The sequence below is a fragment of the Ictalurus punctatus genome, chromosome 3, assembly GCF_001660625.3.
Source record: "Ictalurus punctatus breed USDA103 chromosome 3, Coco_2.0, whole genome shotgun sequence".
NCBI lineage: Eukaryota > Metazoa > Chordata > Actinopteri > Siluriformes > Ictaluridae > Ictalurus > Ictalurus punctatus.
The window spans coordinates 16,237,022-16,252,866 of NC_030418.2; the positions used below are offsets into that span (position 1 = coordinate 16,237,022).

Below are 15,845 nucleotides of genomic sequence, written 5' to 3' on the forward strand. Positions count from 1 at the left end.
CTTCCTCTGCTTCAGAAGCATTTTCCACACCTAACACACTGTGTCTGCTGGATATGACCATCGTGCAGGAGTCATGTTGTTCACCAGCCCTCAAACATGAGCTGTGATGAAGTGAGAGGCATCTGAAAGTCTTTGCTGAATGCAATGTTTAAAAAAAAAAAAAAAGCATCCTCAGCCATAAAGGCATTTACAACCACAGGGATGAAATTGCTGTTCAAATGCTGATAAATGATGATCTACAACTTTAATCTACAGTGGGTTTCTCCTTGTAAGCAGTTTCCAATTGTGCACAGTTTGATTTTGGATATAGCAGGCTACAACACACAATCTTAACTGTAGCTCCACTGAGGCTTGATGAAGTTCAGGAGCAGCATTTTGTGGGTTTCTCTCAGGAACAGTTTATTTCGTGCAAACCTTCAAAACAACTTCTTGTTATGGAAGTGACGTCTAATCGTTTTAAAACTGTGTATCTCATCTACACTCTTGGAACTTGTAACACCATGTAATGACGGTCAATAAATGCATCTGCTGGTTTGGAAATTCAACTAGTTTCACATCCTATAGCTTCAGAAGGTCTTTGCTTGCATAGATGTCTGAAATATCCTGTTTCTCAGGAAATTCTGTGTAACTGCACTACAATCTGCACTCACTTTCATTCTGATTTGATTTTTATTTTTAAGTACACAGGACCTAGCATATAGAGTGCAGCAAAAATGATGGATTTTTGTTGCCCAGCCCGGAAATTAGCCTCACCCCGGTTCCCTAAACAAAAAAGCCAATAGGATTTTCCCCTGGCTTTTGGATTATTGCAGAAAATAAACTTTGTGACCAACAAAAGTTCACAATTCTGATATGTTTTGTTCATCAAGATAATCTTTACAACTGAACACAACTTTTATGAATTTTGAAGCCTAAATACAAATTGTCAGAAGTAAAAAGCTAATGTTAGGCTATAAATGAACTACTTCAACGTCAAAACCATTAAGCTTTATAGCACTATAATTTGAAGAAAAAAAAAAAAAGCAATACAATTGGAAAATACTATAAATTGATCAATCTACAAGCACGAGTATAAACACAATGAGGCTGTAGTAGATGAGCTTTCCTGTTCGGCATGATGACGTTTAATGTCCCTAACAACCTCTGTACTCCCATTTAGCCACTTGTTAGCAACCGCCCTTTTCAAGACACGTAAAAGTTTAACAAAATCCTGAGTGGGGTATTACTGATGTATTTTATGTCGTGGAATAAAACATGAAAATATTTTGAGCTTGTGTTAACCACAGACCCCATTCAATAATCCCATTGATTTCAGACGCTGGAACTGGAAATGCAAAAACGCTAACTCATTTTCAGGTTTTAGGACTCATTTTTACAGCACTTTATACACACTCCAATCTTTAGGCATACAACATTTTAGTGTTAAATCTTCACAAAGTTTTATACATGAGGCCAAAGGAGAGGCCAAACAAAGTGCAGCCTGTAGTGTTTGGACATGTTGAGCAAGCATCTATTCTAGATCTAGTCTGTTTATGTCTTCCTCTGACAGGTTTGGAAGACTTTCTGTGGGAAGGTGAATAAAGTGAGGATTTCCTGACCACCATGTCATAGTCTAGTACAGGGGTGGGCAATCTTATCCGGAAAAGGTGGGTGCAGGTTTTCATTCCAACTAAGCAGGAGGCCCTTTCCGGAAAAGATTGCCCACCCCTGGTCTAGGTTTATACCAGACCACATACTTTCCACCATGGCCAGCTTGACCTGAAGCTTGCGTAACCAGGTCTTGAGTGTAGAGGACAGGGTCTTAAATTTATTTCACTTTTGTATTCTTCTTGTCTCTGAGATTGTGGTCGGCCCCGATGCTGTACAGTCACATTAATTCTACATTGTGAATAGCCTTAGGGAACCTTATACCCTGTAATGACATGCAAATGCATCAGGCCCTAATCACCACAAAAATGACGATTTCCCCATTCAAAAAATTAATTAATGAATGAAACAACTGTATTGTAGGTTTCCTCCTATAATATGTAATTATCCTTTTGAGGGGAAACTGCTTTTTGTTTTCCTAGCCACTCTAATGATATGTGTTAATATCATAATGAGTCTTTGTATATCACATACACATTACAGCACAGTGCAATTGTTTTCTTCACATACCCCAGCATGTTAGGAGATTGGGGTCAGCCATGATACATAGCCCTTGGAGCAGAGAGAGAGGGTTAAGGGCCCACCAGTGGCAGCCTGGTATAGCTGAAGCTTGAACCCCTGACCTTCCGATCAGTAACCCAGAGCCTTAACCACCAAGCCACCATTGCCTATCATGGGATTTGAAATGTATACTGAAAGGTCTGCAATTTATGTCCTGCCTTCTATGTACAGTGAAGGAAAAAAGTATTTGATCCCCTGCTGATTTTGTACGTTTGCCCACAGACAAAGAAATGATCATTCTATAATTTTAATGGTAGATTTATTTGAACAGTGAGAGACAGAATAACAACAAAAAAATCCAGAAAAACGCATGTCAAAAATGTTATAAATTGATTTGCATTTTAATGAGGGAAATAAGTATTTGACCCCTCTGCAAAACATGACTTAGTACTTGGTGGCAAAACCCTTGTTGGCAATCACAGAGGTCAGACGTTTCTTGTAGTTGGCCACCAGGTTTGCACACATCTCAAGAGGGATTTTGTCCCACTCCTCTTTGCAGATCTTCTCCAAGTCATTAAGGTTTCGAGGCTGACGTTTGGCAACTCGAACCTTCAGCTCCCTCCACAGATTTTCTATGGGATTAAGGTCTGGAGACTGGCTAGGCCACTCCAGGACCTTAATGTGGTTCTTCTTGAGCCACTCCTTTGTTGCCTTGGCTGTGTGTTTTGGGGCATCGTCATGCTGGAATATCCATCCACGACCCATTTTCAATGCCCTGGCTGAGGGAAGGAGGTTCTCACCCAAGATTTGACGGTGCATGGCACCGTCCATCGTCCCTTTGATGCGGTGAAGTTGTCCTGTCCCCTTAGCAGAAAAACACCCCCAAAGCATAATGTTTCCACCTCCATGTTTGACGGTGGGGATGGTGTTCTTGGGGTCATAGGCAGCATTCCTCCTCCGCCAAACACGGCGAGTTGAGTTGATGCCAAAGAGCTCCATTTTGGTCTCATCTGACCACAACACTTTCACCCAGTTGTCCTCTGAATCATTCAGATGTTCATTGGCAAACTTCAGATGGGTATGTATATGTGCTTTCTTGAGCAGCGGACCTTGCGCGCGCTGCAGGATTACAGTCCTTCACGGCGTAGTGTGTTACCAATTGTTTTCTTGGTGACTATGGTCCCAGCTGCCTTGAGATCATTGACAAGATCCTCCCGTGTAGTTCTGGGCTGATTCCTCACTGTTCTCATGATCATTGCAACTCCACGAGGTGAGATCTTGCATGGAGCCCCAGGCCGAGGGAGATCGACAGTTCTTTTGTGCTTCTTCCATTTGCGAATAATCGCACCAACTGTTGTCACCTTCTCACCAAGCTGCTTGGCAATGGTCTTGTAGCCCATTCCAGACTTGTGTAGGTCTACAATCTTGTCCCTGACATCCTTGGAGAGCTCTTTGCTCTTGGCCATGGTGGAGAGTTTGGAATCTGATTGATTGATTGTTTCTGTGGACAGGTGTCTTTTATACAGGTAACAATCTGAGATTAGGAGCACTCCCTTTAAGAGTGTGCTCCTAATCTCAGCTCGTTACCTGTATAAAAGACACCTGGGAGCCAGAAATCTTTCTGATTGAGAGGGGGTCAAATACTTATTTCCATCATTAAAATGCAAATCAATTTATAACATTTTTGACATGCGTTTTTCTGGATTTTCTTGTTGTTATTCTGTCTCTCACTGTTCAAATAAATCTACCATTAAAATTATAGACTGATCATTTCTTTGTCAGTGGGCAAACATACAAAATCAGCAGGGGATGAAATACTTCTTTCCCTCACTGTAGACAATTATAATTTGTTTGGTTTTTTTTGTTTATATCTCTACAATTTTTTTTTGTTTTTCTTTACCTCTGTATTTCAGATGTGCTTTTTATAGCTTACACTGGAATGGCCTGTCATTTAAAGAGCCTCTCAAGCTATGATTTCCAACAGGAAATCAAGGTGTTCTCCCCAATGTGTATTTGGAATATTCAACCTCACGCAACCGGGAATCCCGTAGTTAGAGCTTCAGAGCATGATCTGACGTTAGTGCCCCTAGCAGGAAGCAGCGCCGTTGTGAAAGAGAGTTGCGACACGCTTTTGAAATGCATTTTTTTCTGGGGAGTGATGGAGAGACAGAGAATTTATCAGTTCTTCTGTGTTCACTTTTGGACTAAAGGGGGATTGCTCCCATAACATAGTATGTATGCATTTACAGTATGTATGCATTAATTTTTTTTTTTTTCGTGCTTCTATGGTCATAATTACTTACATCCTAATGCTATCTTATGTTAAGACATTCACATAAGTGAATACCAATGAAAGCAAGTAACTGCTCAATTTAACCCACGAAGGTTGGTCAGTAGTGCAAAATAAATAAAGCAAACAACTGCATTCAGCAAAACATTTGATTATATAATATATCCAGGGAGAGGGTAGATAACTTTTTCCTTGAATGGACAATCTTCATAGAAACTCATTCGATCTCCTACAGAGAGAGAGAGAGAGATGACAGAAAGCAGGCCACTTTTATGAAATTCCTGGAAAGTGATTAGGTTGAAAATTACGGAAGCCCTAACCGGCCATGCATTATAATTTAAAATTTTTTGGTTTTCTCGTGATCTTGGCATAACACAAAGTTGTTTTCTCATAATGTAATTTTATACTGGAATAAAGTTGGTTTGATGGATGTTCATCTAGGTGTCAGGTATGACACACCTTTTAGTTTTTGATATTTAACAAAATAAGCTATTAAATCTTATGTAAATTGGATATGAATTTCACTACAGCGCAAAATATATCATAATTTAGCGCTCAATATCATTTGAAGGGAATAATGTACAGTAATGAAGCCAAAGTGTTCATCTAGGTGTCAGCTTCTGTACATTTAGATATTTTACTCTTCTTCCTTTTCACTTTCATTGCAATCTCTCCTCCTCTCATTTTCCTTTTTCCCCTGCTCTAACCAATGATGTTACACTTAGCTCAAATGTGCTGTCCTTCTTTCCTTCCTTTTTGTTTTCTAATCAAATAACAGAGTCTCAACCGAGTTTGAGAGAAGCGGGAGATTTGAGGGCACAAGGTGAGGAGTTTCTGAGATCCTCTACCCTCCACTCGGTTCATATATGTTTGATCTCTACCTCAATTGTGTCTGACTTGACCCATAGTGTATTATCACATCATGCTTGAATGGTCATTAATGGGGCCTGTGAGACCTTTGCACTTCTGGAAACAGAACTAGTACAGTCTCATTATGGTCATTTCAATTGCATGTGGCTTTTTTTGTACTGGTGTGATTACTGTTTATTTTGTAATGTGAGTTGTTGTGGGGTTTGCATGCTTAAACAGTTGTGGGTTGCTGTCTAATATATGTATTTAATTTACTGTTCTGTGGATTTACTATCTCCCTTTCCCTTCAAATATGTAATATATCATTTATTACTAGAAGTAGGGCTTGGGTGAAGAGATATATATATATATATATATATATATATATATATATATATATATATATATATATATATATATATATATATATATATAAACATATATTAGTGTGTGTGTATTTAATTTCTTGGAAAATAAAAAATAAAAATCCCACAATACATTTTGGTTTTGGAGAGAAAAATAATATTGACTGATAAACTGATCAACTCATAACACGTCGCACACTGAACAATAAAAATATATTTTAGTACTGAATGTTTCCTGCTTTTCTGTTACATAATTTAAGATTACACAAAATGTCACAGGAGACACTGATTTTTATTTTTTCTAATTATTGTTTTGCTAGCCCATAATGTCATGATTATATTGTATAAAAATGTCTGCACATATTCCAAAAATAATTTTGCCATATCACCCAACCCAACCAATCTTTTTTCTTTCTTTCCCACCCATTTCTCTTTGCATATTCTTTCCATTGTTCTTTCTTTCTCTCAGTCGCCATGTACCTGGGGATCAGCAAAAAGATGAAGGGAAAGATGGAAAAGACGGGAAACCCCGCTCTCTCCGTTTCACCTGGAGTATGAACACCACCAGCAGCATGGAGCCAGCTGCCATTATGAACGAAATCTGCAAAGTTCTAGACGCCAACAACTGCGACTATGAACAGCGTGAACACTTCCTGCTTCTCTGTGTCCATGGTGAGGGACATGCTGACAGCCTTGTCCAGTGGGAGATGGAGGTCTGCAAACTGCCCCGCCTCTCACTCAACGGTGTCCGTTTTCAGAGGGTCTCTGGGACATCCATCGCTTTTAAAAACATTGCTTCTAAAGTTGCCAGTGAGTTCAGGCTATGAATGTCTATAATCTATTCATGTAGAAGAAAAATGAAACTTAAATCCTATATAAAGAAACAAAGTACAATCACAAACGTAGCAGTTTGCAAAATGTATCGTTTTTTTTTAACAAACCACTTACCCTAAGTATTTCAAGTGTATAGACTTTAACATTGCTAAAAGCAATAATTTAAGTGTCACAAGCTGTTACACACTGTAAAAGAGAATTTATTTGAATCTTTTGCTCAAGAATGTGCACGCCTAGGCACACACACTCTATATCCCTTACAGAGTGACAATGTCAAGATGTGGCATAAAAATGTAAAACCAGAGATATACTTTATTCCTCTTCAGACAGTGTTAATGCTGTAGGTATTTGGTGTTTTGAGCAGCCTGTGTGTAAAGGCTATATAAAATCTTTGAAGAGCCAAAATGCTTTTAAATTGCTTCAGTTATTCTGCACCTCACTCAGGTTTGTTGTCAAGGTTTTGTGCTTGTACTTGAATGTGATCCAGCGACCCAGTTTGAGTTCACTTTCACTGTGTGAATGCTGCAAGACCGGAGTGAAAAGTTTTATTTATTTTATGCCCATTACCCATTTGTAAATAAAGCACCTTTTGATTTGAATTATTACATTGTTGCTATTCCTCATACTCTCAAGAGCTCTAATATTTTAAAGAGCTACTTGTAATTGCTCACAGTTATGGATTCTATTAAATCAGCTGTACATGACTGGCTTTATTTGCTAGCTTAAATTGTTCTTTCAGTCTACACTCATTACTCATTCATAAACCATCCTTTCTTCTAAAAAGTGCAGGGGTATATCCCATAGTTGTGAATATAAAATACATGATTTAGCTTGACTTGGTTGTGGGAAGGCAGACAAGCGCACTCAAAGCAAGCATACACCGAGGGGATTGCCCAACATCGTCCCAGAATGACAAATGTTCTGAACACTTTAGATACCTTATGTTAAACAATTGCTAACGTGAATGCTGATTTATGATAAATACAATTGTGTTTGTTTTAGCGTTAACTTTAAAACAATTGCAGATAATAGTTAGATTTTATATCATTTAACAGGTCCATATGTTATGGCTTCAACCACTACTGATTTTTGAGACAATACAATAGACAGGTGTAAACTGGCAGAGCATTTAATTCATTTGTCACCATATTAAGGGTGTCTTAAATTTAATATACATCCTTTTATTTAATCTCATAGGAGTGGGATGTGGTGGGGGGGAATGAAGAGGGGAATTTTGGATGAGTGAGGTAGAAGGATAGTTGCTGGAGTTACTTTTGATCAGGTATGAGGTCATCAATGGCCTGGCCTTTCTCCAATCGCTTCTCCATCTCCACCAGCAGCTTGACTCCATCTACCACCATCTGAACGAGCTCCACCTCAGAGAAGCCCAGCCGGTCAGCATTAGAGATATCAAACACACCGTCCACTGCAGCAGTGTCCACGCCACCTGACACATTGAATACAGCATTAGTGCCAGAACAGTCAGCTTATATTCACTACCAACAGCCTATAGAGGGCAGCACTGAGCTTCAGACAAACAGCTTGCCTTCTTATATGGGTCATTTGTAACATTTACCTGTTCCACGCTTCTGCAGACGTAATCTCTTGAGCACCTCCTTAAACTTTTTGTGGTTGCTCATATTCGGGAGTTTGACATGCACACCTCCACGCAGCCCTGTACCCAGGTTAGACGGGCAGGTGAGGACATAGCCCAGGTGCTCGTTCCACATGAACGCATGTCCCTTACTCTTGAACAGCTCCTCAATCTGAAAAGGGTACGAGTCAGTAAGCACCCGTAATTTACAGCACAGTTCATTAGACTCAGTTTCTCCTCAACAACTTTAAATCACTCTTGAATGTTGATGAGCAGATTACCTTGGTGAGGCCTGTGCAGAAACGAGTAAACACTTCTTTCATGTTGCCACCTTTCTGCATGGAGATGACACGCAAGTGATCCTCCTCATTCACCCACACGAGGAATGTTTTGTTGTCATTGTGCCTGACAAACATTAAAAGGAATGATTAGTTAATGGAACTGCTTGGTCCCAAATTTCTTTTATATTTTTCTTTTTTTTTTAAAGCCAGAGTTATCAAAAATGATCCAAGTCATGTGGTGTGAATAGTTTCTGAATAGAGAAATGATATGAACATGACCACTAAACTGGGACAACAAGTTAGCACAGTCTCCAGTGTGGTAGGGGCTACCAGAAGGCCAAGTAGTATTGCTAAGAACTTGAACAACTTTACCCAATTCATAAATGTAGCTCTAAAACTGTCAGCATGGCTCAAATGTCACTCCTGTTAACATGATTACTGAATTGAACAACCCCCCCACAAGCACCATAAATGCCCAGTGGTATAAACCAGGGCTGCTGCCCTCAGTACCAGTAAGTACTACTGTTCACAGTTTTCAGGGAAGTAGAATTTCCTTTAGGTCACAAGTGTCAGCATCTATACTATTGGTAGAGGCATAGAATCCAGGTAAACCCACTCTATTTGTCATGACACACATTAAATGTAAAGCACAATATTACCACTAACAGACATTTAATATCCACCACTCAGTGGCAATATTCAAATACTATTATTAGTGTCTAATAGTACCTGCATCCTGTCAGAACACACATGCATACACAAAGAAAAAGGTTGTTGAGCTTCACAAAATGGGAAGTAGCTATAAGAAAATAGCACAAGCATTGAAAATGCCCATTTCCACCATCAGGGCTATAATTAAGAAGTTCCAGTCAACTAGAAATGTTATGAATCAACCTGGAATTGGATGAGTGTATGGTCTCAACACACTGAAGATGTTCAAGTGGCCAAAAAGTCTCCAAGGATCACAGCTGTAGAATTGCAGAAGTTAGTTGCGTCCTGGGGTCAGAAAGTCTCCAAAAACTATAATCTAAAATCACCTACATCACCACCAGTTGTTTGGAAGGGTTTCAAGGGGGAGAGGGAAAAAAAAGAAAAAAGAAGCCTCTACACGCATCTAAAAACAAACTCAAGCATCTTCAGTTTGCCAGAGACTACTGGAACTTCAAATGGGATTCTATGATCAGATGAAACCAAAATAAAGCTTTTTGGCAATAAACACCAGAGGTGGTTTTGCTGCACACAGAGGGAGCCATATGGAAAAGTTCCTCATGCCCACGGTTAAATATAGTGGTGGATCTTTAATGTTTTGGGCTGTTTTTCTGCCAGAGGACCTGGACATTTTGTTAGGATACATGGCATCATGGACTTTATCAAATATAAACAGATGTTAAATGAAAACCTGACTGCCTCTCCAGAAAGCTTCAAATGGGCCGTGGTTGGATCTTCCAGCAGAACAATGATCCAAAACATACATCAAGAACACAAATAATTTACTGCCCAAAAAATCAAGGTCCTGCCATGACCATCCCAGTCCCCCAACGTGAAACCCATAGAAAACCTGTGGGGTGAACTGAAGAGGAGAGACCACCAACGTGGACCTGGAAATGTGAAGGATCTGGAGAGATTCTGTATGGAGGAATGGTCTCAGATCCCTTGCCATGTATTCTCCAACCTCATCAGGCATTATAGGAGAAGACTCAGAGCTGTTATCTTGGCAAAGGGAGGTAGCACAAAGTATTGAAAAAGGGTGCCAATAATTGTTGCACACTTTTTTTTTTTTGATAAAACTGTTTTGTTTGCAATTGTTTGATATCCATGAGTGTTTCATTTATTTATTTATTTTTTAACCAAAATGTTAAACAATAAAGACAATTTTTCACAGCCTTCTTTGCTCATATTTACCAACTGTGCCAGTATTAGTGGGCGGAACCGTCTGTGTAATGTAGTTATATATATAAACAAAATATTTGTAAAAATTATTATATCTCATTTTGTGGCTCATTGATAATTCTTTGCCTAAACAGAACTAAACATCTGATCGACTAATTATTATATTACATAATTTTTTACATTTTTTAAACAGAGTCTGTATTCTCTGTAAACATGAGCCCTCAATTTTATGAGCAATCAATGCACAATTTCATTAAAATGTAGGATTTTTTTACTTAAATCTCACACGGTCATACTTCCGTACATAAACGTAGAATAAAATACTAGGTGTGCGCAGATATGTTTATAGGATATAAAGCATATTAGTGTAAGTTTTGGCAATTCTACCTTCACATAAGTGGTGGAACCCCAGTACAAATGCTGTATTGTGGGTGCTCCAACACTTACCATATTCCCCTGGCATCAGGCCAATCACGGGCCATTCCAGAGGCCAACAGCAGGGGAGACACAGGCTTGTCAAAGAGGAAGTGGTCATCAATCAGCTGCTGCTGTTCTGCTTCTGACATATTTTTCAGAGCATAGTATTTCCCTTTCAGATCTCCACTCAGGGCACCTAAAGCTACAAAACAGACAGAAAAATTCAGTGCATGGTCAACTTGAAACCTTTCCCTTTTGCTACTATTACAGCAATGGGTATGCATTACTATTTTTAACAGCAACAATTTAAAAAAAAATAAAATAAATTAATTAAAAAGCATGCTGGGAAAAGTAAGAGATTATACACATTCTGTAGCTTAATCACCACAACAGATTAAAAAAAATTTAGTTGCAAAAGATGTGGTTCAGTATCCCCAATAAATACTGACATTTACTTTTTAGTCAGGTGGTTTCAGCTGTAAGCATCATGCATGACCGCTTGGTAAATAAAGCTCCAAATACATAAAATTCACAGAAACCCGATTTAGTCTATGCAATATCTCAACTCAAGAGCACTGCAACAATCACAAGGGGAGAACTGGAAAAATAAATAAATTAATACAAAAATAAAAATAAAATAAAAATAAAATAAAAACCAGCAACCACTGGGGTTGCAAGCAGAAGCAAAGCGAAGGTTAAATTAGTAACTGGTTGATGGTTGTGCCAGTTTTTAAAATGGGTCTTAGCATACCAGATGAATTTGTAGGTTTATGATGGAATGGTAAGAAAGTGGTGCATATATACCATTAAAAATTTGAATATAGCAGTTTGTTTATTCATAGAAATTTCAGATATTCACTGTGGATAGGACTTGAAGTGCAACAATGAAAGTAACTTGGATTAGTGCCACTATTTCCACATTTCATTCTTAGAAATTTGCTACAACCTCTTAAAGTTCTCAAATCATAACTTGCACCCTTAGCTCCCCCACATGCCCAGAAGATTGCCACTAGATGGAGTCCTGCCCTGCTGTAGAACTATACCTTCCACAGAGAGTTTTTCAACAGCTCTCCTCTCGCCACGACTGCAGTGTGGTGGCAGGCAAAATCCACGAATGCTCCGGCCTGTTCGCACACGAGAACTCAGCACGTAGTTGGGATCCAGATCATCCCCACCCTTCACAAAAAAATTAATTAGCATGAATACTTCAACTAGTAAAGCCTATAATCAAGAAGATTGCACATATTGCAGTAGCCGGCACACTGCAAGTCATAACTGTACCTTGAGGTTGGCTGGGTTCAGGTCGGTTTTGTGTTTATCAGTGGGTTTGTATCCACCATGTCTGTCCTTGATAACAGGGTCCAGCAGCTCCTTAAACACCTCATAGGTCTCCTCATCTCCCGCCACACAGCCCACAGTCATAATGAAGGGATGGCCTAGGATGGAGAAATGGATCAAATCAGCTCTACGCGCAAATAGATGACTTTTCACTAAAAAAAAAAAAAAAAAATAGAGTACACAAGGCACAATTACACCAATATGAAAAATATTAAGAGTGGAAAAAACATTTTCTTGCTAATTTAATTTAAGCTTTCACTGGAAGAAAAAAATAAAAAACAACAACCCTCTTCACTGAAGAGCTTCACTGTTTTCTTTTTGTGAAAACAGAAAGGCTTATTCTAACCGGAGAGTGTTCTACCAGGATTATCTACCAGTTTGAATGGCTATGTATGGTGAAGCCACTGGGAGTGGAATGCTCATGGAGCTTCTTGTACACATATCCAGTGTCAAAACTTTGGCACATATGGCTGCTGTGCTGGCTGAAGTCTGGGCATTCATCCTCAGCAGAGAGTTTATTGATGGTAAGAGCTATTTTTTTTTTTTTTTTTGCTTGCTACACAACTACCAGACAAAACACAAGAACACAATTTAGGGAGAAGTCATCTGGAATTCATCGCACAATACAGAGTGTAATCACCCTGGATTCATAAAAAGTGTTTGTTACTATAACTCAATCAGCTTTTATCTGCAACATTCTACTACTGTTGGAGAGCCAAGACTAATAATAAGACCTTTACTCTTGTCTTTATTTATTTATTTATTTATTTATTTATTTGTTTGTTTAAACTCAGCCAGGTTCCAGTACAGCATGCCTTTTATGGATTTAGCAGTTATAGATCTGTTATAGATCATCATCAATTTGTATTCACAATCTGAAACCGGTCTGGCTAAGCCTGGCTCGAAAACAAACTATGTGAAGTGTTCGGCCAACATGCCACCGGGACAATCAACTTTAATATTAGAGTTGAATCTTTTTGGATTTTGTAATGCAAGACACTGGTTTCCAATTCCAGTAACTTTCCCTACTCCCTACACACCTGATACAGACCATGAAGAGCTCCATCTATTGGGCTGAACCTGGTTTGTTGGGATAAAGGACCTAATAAGGGAGTTATGCACTCTTTATTAAACTGTGATGCTTTGGAGCAGATGGTTTCAGCTTTGTGTTCGGGTACAAAGACATTTAAGCAGCTTTACCTGGGTTATCGACTCCAGTCTGAATCACATCATCCAGCGTGAAGCCACTCGGTGTCTGTTTACTGCGCAGGCGCTCGTATAAATCAGGGGTGAGCACTTTGGCCATGTGGTTGTTGTGCTTGGTCAGGTCGGGAAACTCTGCTTCAGACGAGTACTTCATCTTCAGCTGGTTGTGAGTGTTTCCGGAAGGCATGGTGGAGACTCCGGAACCCATACTAAAACACGTCAGTTTTTCCACACAAACCGGACAATACAATCATCCAAACAAGGACTTGGTTCTGTTTAATAAATAATGTCGACAGTTTACCGCTATAAAAATTCAACGCACATTACGAGGGTACAGCCTAATGTTCGTTTATTAAAATAGAATAAACTTAGCTTGACTCAATAGATTATAAATAAAAACCCCATGAATGTATTGATTACAGACGGCTGAATGATTGCGTGCTGATTACATTTCAAAAGCTCCTTACCGTAAAGTCAGATTAAACACGCATCCTGTAACATTTGGCCAGACGCAAAAAAACAAAACAAAAAACCTCCCCGAATATTGTGAATGCATTGTTAAAACAAGCTGAAATGTACAGTCTATATAAAGGATGATGGATGGCATGCTTTCTGTAAAGTCGTCTAGTCAAGTTAGAAATATGTAACTTCACAGAAAACAATGTGTGGTTTTAACACTTGGACATTAGGGCAGTTGTCTATACTTACGTTGCAGGATAAATTTGACGTTCAGTTTGTGAAAACTTCTAGGAGTAAATGGGAAGCAGGAAAAGTTGCTCGCTGTAAACTGATAAACCAAGATTCAATACAGTTACACAGTTTGTGTATAGACACACCTTTTCCCGTGTTAACCTTGTCCTCGAATGTTTCTTGGAACATAGAATTCGAATAATAACGGGTATTCGCGCATATGCGGAAATTAAGGGACCGTCTCTAAAGTTACATACGACATTGTTAAACACATTTCTAACTTCAATAGCATTTGAAGGGAATGACTTACAGTCATATAACCCACTGTAAAGTGTTCATCTAGGTGTCAGGTAAGACGCACATATCAAAAATATAAAAAATCTAAAAGGTGTGCATCATACCTGACACCCAGTCAAACACTGTACAGTTAGTTTTGTGACTGTACATCGTTCCCTTCAAATGCTATTGAGCCTTAAATCATGGTATATTTTGTGTATGGGCCTGTTCAGTAGTGAAATTCATGTCACATTTACATATGAGTTAATAGCTTATTTTGTTATATATAAAAAATGTAAAAGGTCTGCGTCATACCTGACACCTAGTCGAACATTTTACAGTTGGTTGTGTAACTGTAAGTCGTTCCCTTCAATTGCTATTGAAGTTAGAATCGTGTTTAACAATGTCGTATGTAACTTTAGATACGGTCCCTTAATTTCCGCATATGGAACGTCCAATGTCAAGCCAACTTTATGACAGTTAATTTTATCCTGAGAAAATCTGGCGCTTTGTGAATGGGGCTGGTGTTACATGCACGTTGGCATCTTCGCCATCATAAATGTAATAACTGCTCGCTGTAGAGATGGAGTATCTCTGCATTATGAGAGACGGGTGTCCCCTTCTCAAGTGTCAAACACTAACGTGGAAGTCGTCAATCCTGCAGGGATGAGGTATTTTTGTAGGCCACCCTGGAAGTTAGCATCACCCTGATTCCCTTGACAAAAATCCAACAGGATTTTTCCATTATCTTTTGGATTATTGTAGAAAATAAACTCTGTGACAAACAAAAGTTTGTGATTCTTCCATGTTTTGTTCATTAAGACAAGATTCATAAGATTTTGAAGCCTAAATACAATCACCAGAAGTAAAAGCTAATGTTAGGCTATAAATGAACTACACGATGGTCGCATGACTTCAACGTCACCACCACTAAGTTTCCGACAACACTCTCAAGCTTTATAAAAACAAAAACAAACAAAAAACAATAAAATTGGAAAATACTATAAATTGATAAATCTGCAAGTTGGAAAGTTTGAGTTGCAAGAGCGCGAATATTAACACAATGAGGCTGTAGTAGATGAGAATTCCTGTTCGGCATGATGAAGTTTAATGTCCCCGACAAGCTCTGTGGTCACATTTAGCCACGTGTTAGCAACCGTCTTTTTCATATAAAAGCTTCGTCTTCTTTTATTTTTGTAAAATCCTGAGTCGGGTATTACTGATGTATTTTATGGCGTAGTATAAAACGTGAACATGTCTTGAGCTTGTGTTAACCACAGACCTTATTTTAGGCATTTAAGCAAAAAACCCATTCAAAAACCGCACTGACTTCGGGATGATGTCCAGTACACAGGAAAATGAAGTCTGATATGTGTAGAGGCGTGTGTGGTTATGTTTTATTATTTGCCTGTATTGAATAAATAAAAGAAAATAATAATAATAATAATAATAATAATAATGGAAGAAGAAGATTAAGAAGAATAACAATAAGTATAATAATAATAATAATAATAATAATAAGAAGAAGAAGAAGTAGAAGAAAATCCAATCTGTTCAACAGCTTCAACTTGAGATTTACTGAATCACTGACTGTTGGGATATCTCTTGCTTTACACATCTCTATCACCTCCCAAAAAAGAGACAAATAAGGTGTTATATTAAGATAA

General features: G+C 38.6%; 1 protein-coding gene across 1 annotated transcript; it reads right to left on the reverse strand.

Moving 5' to 3' along the window:
- Window positions 1-6,935: 6,935 nt before the first annotated feature.
- LOC108262904 (creatine kinase B-type) lies at window positions 6,936-14,086 on the reverse strand. Its single transcript, XM_053679660.1, has 8 exons — window positions 13,921-14,086; window positions 13,207-13,421; window positions 11,950-12,104; window positions 11,712-11,844; window positions 10,699-10,870; window positions 8,362-8,485; window positions 8,063-8,252; window positions 6,936-7,933 (listed from the first exon to the last, which is right to left on the reverse strand). The coding sequence occupies exons 2-8, from the start codon at window positions 13,418-13,420 to the stop codon at window positions 7,755-7,757; spliced, it is 1,167 nt and encodes a 388-aa protein (XP_053535635.1). The 5' UTR covers window position 13,421; window positions 13,921-14,086; the 3' UTR covers window positions 6,936-7,754.
- Window positions 14,087-15,845: the final 1,759 nt, after the last annotated feature.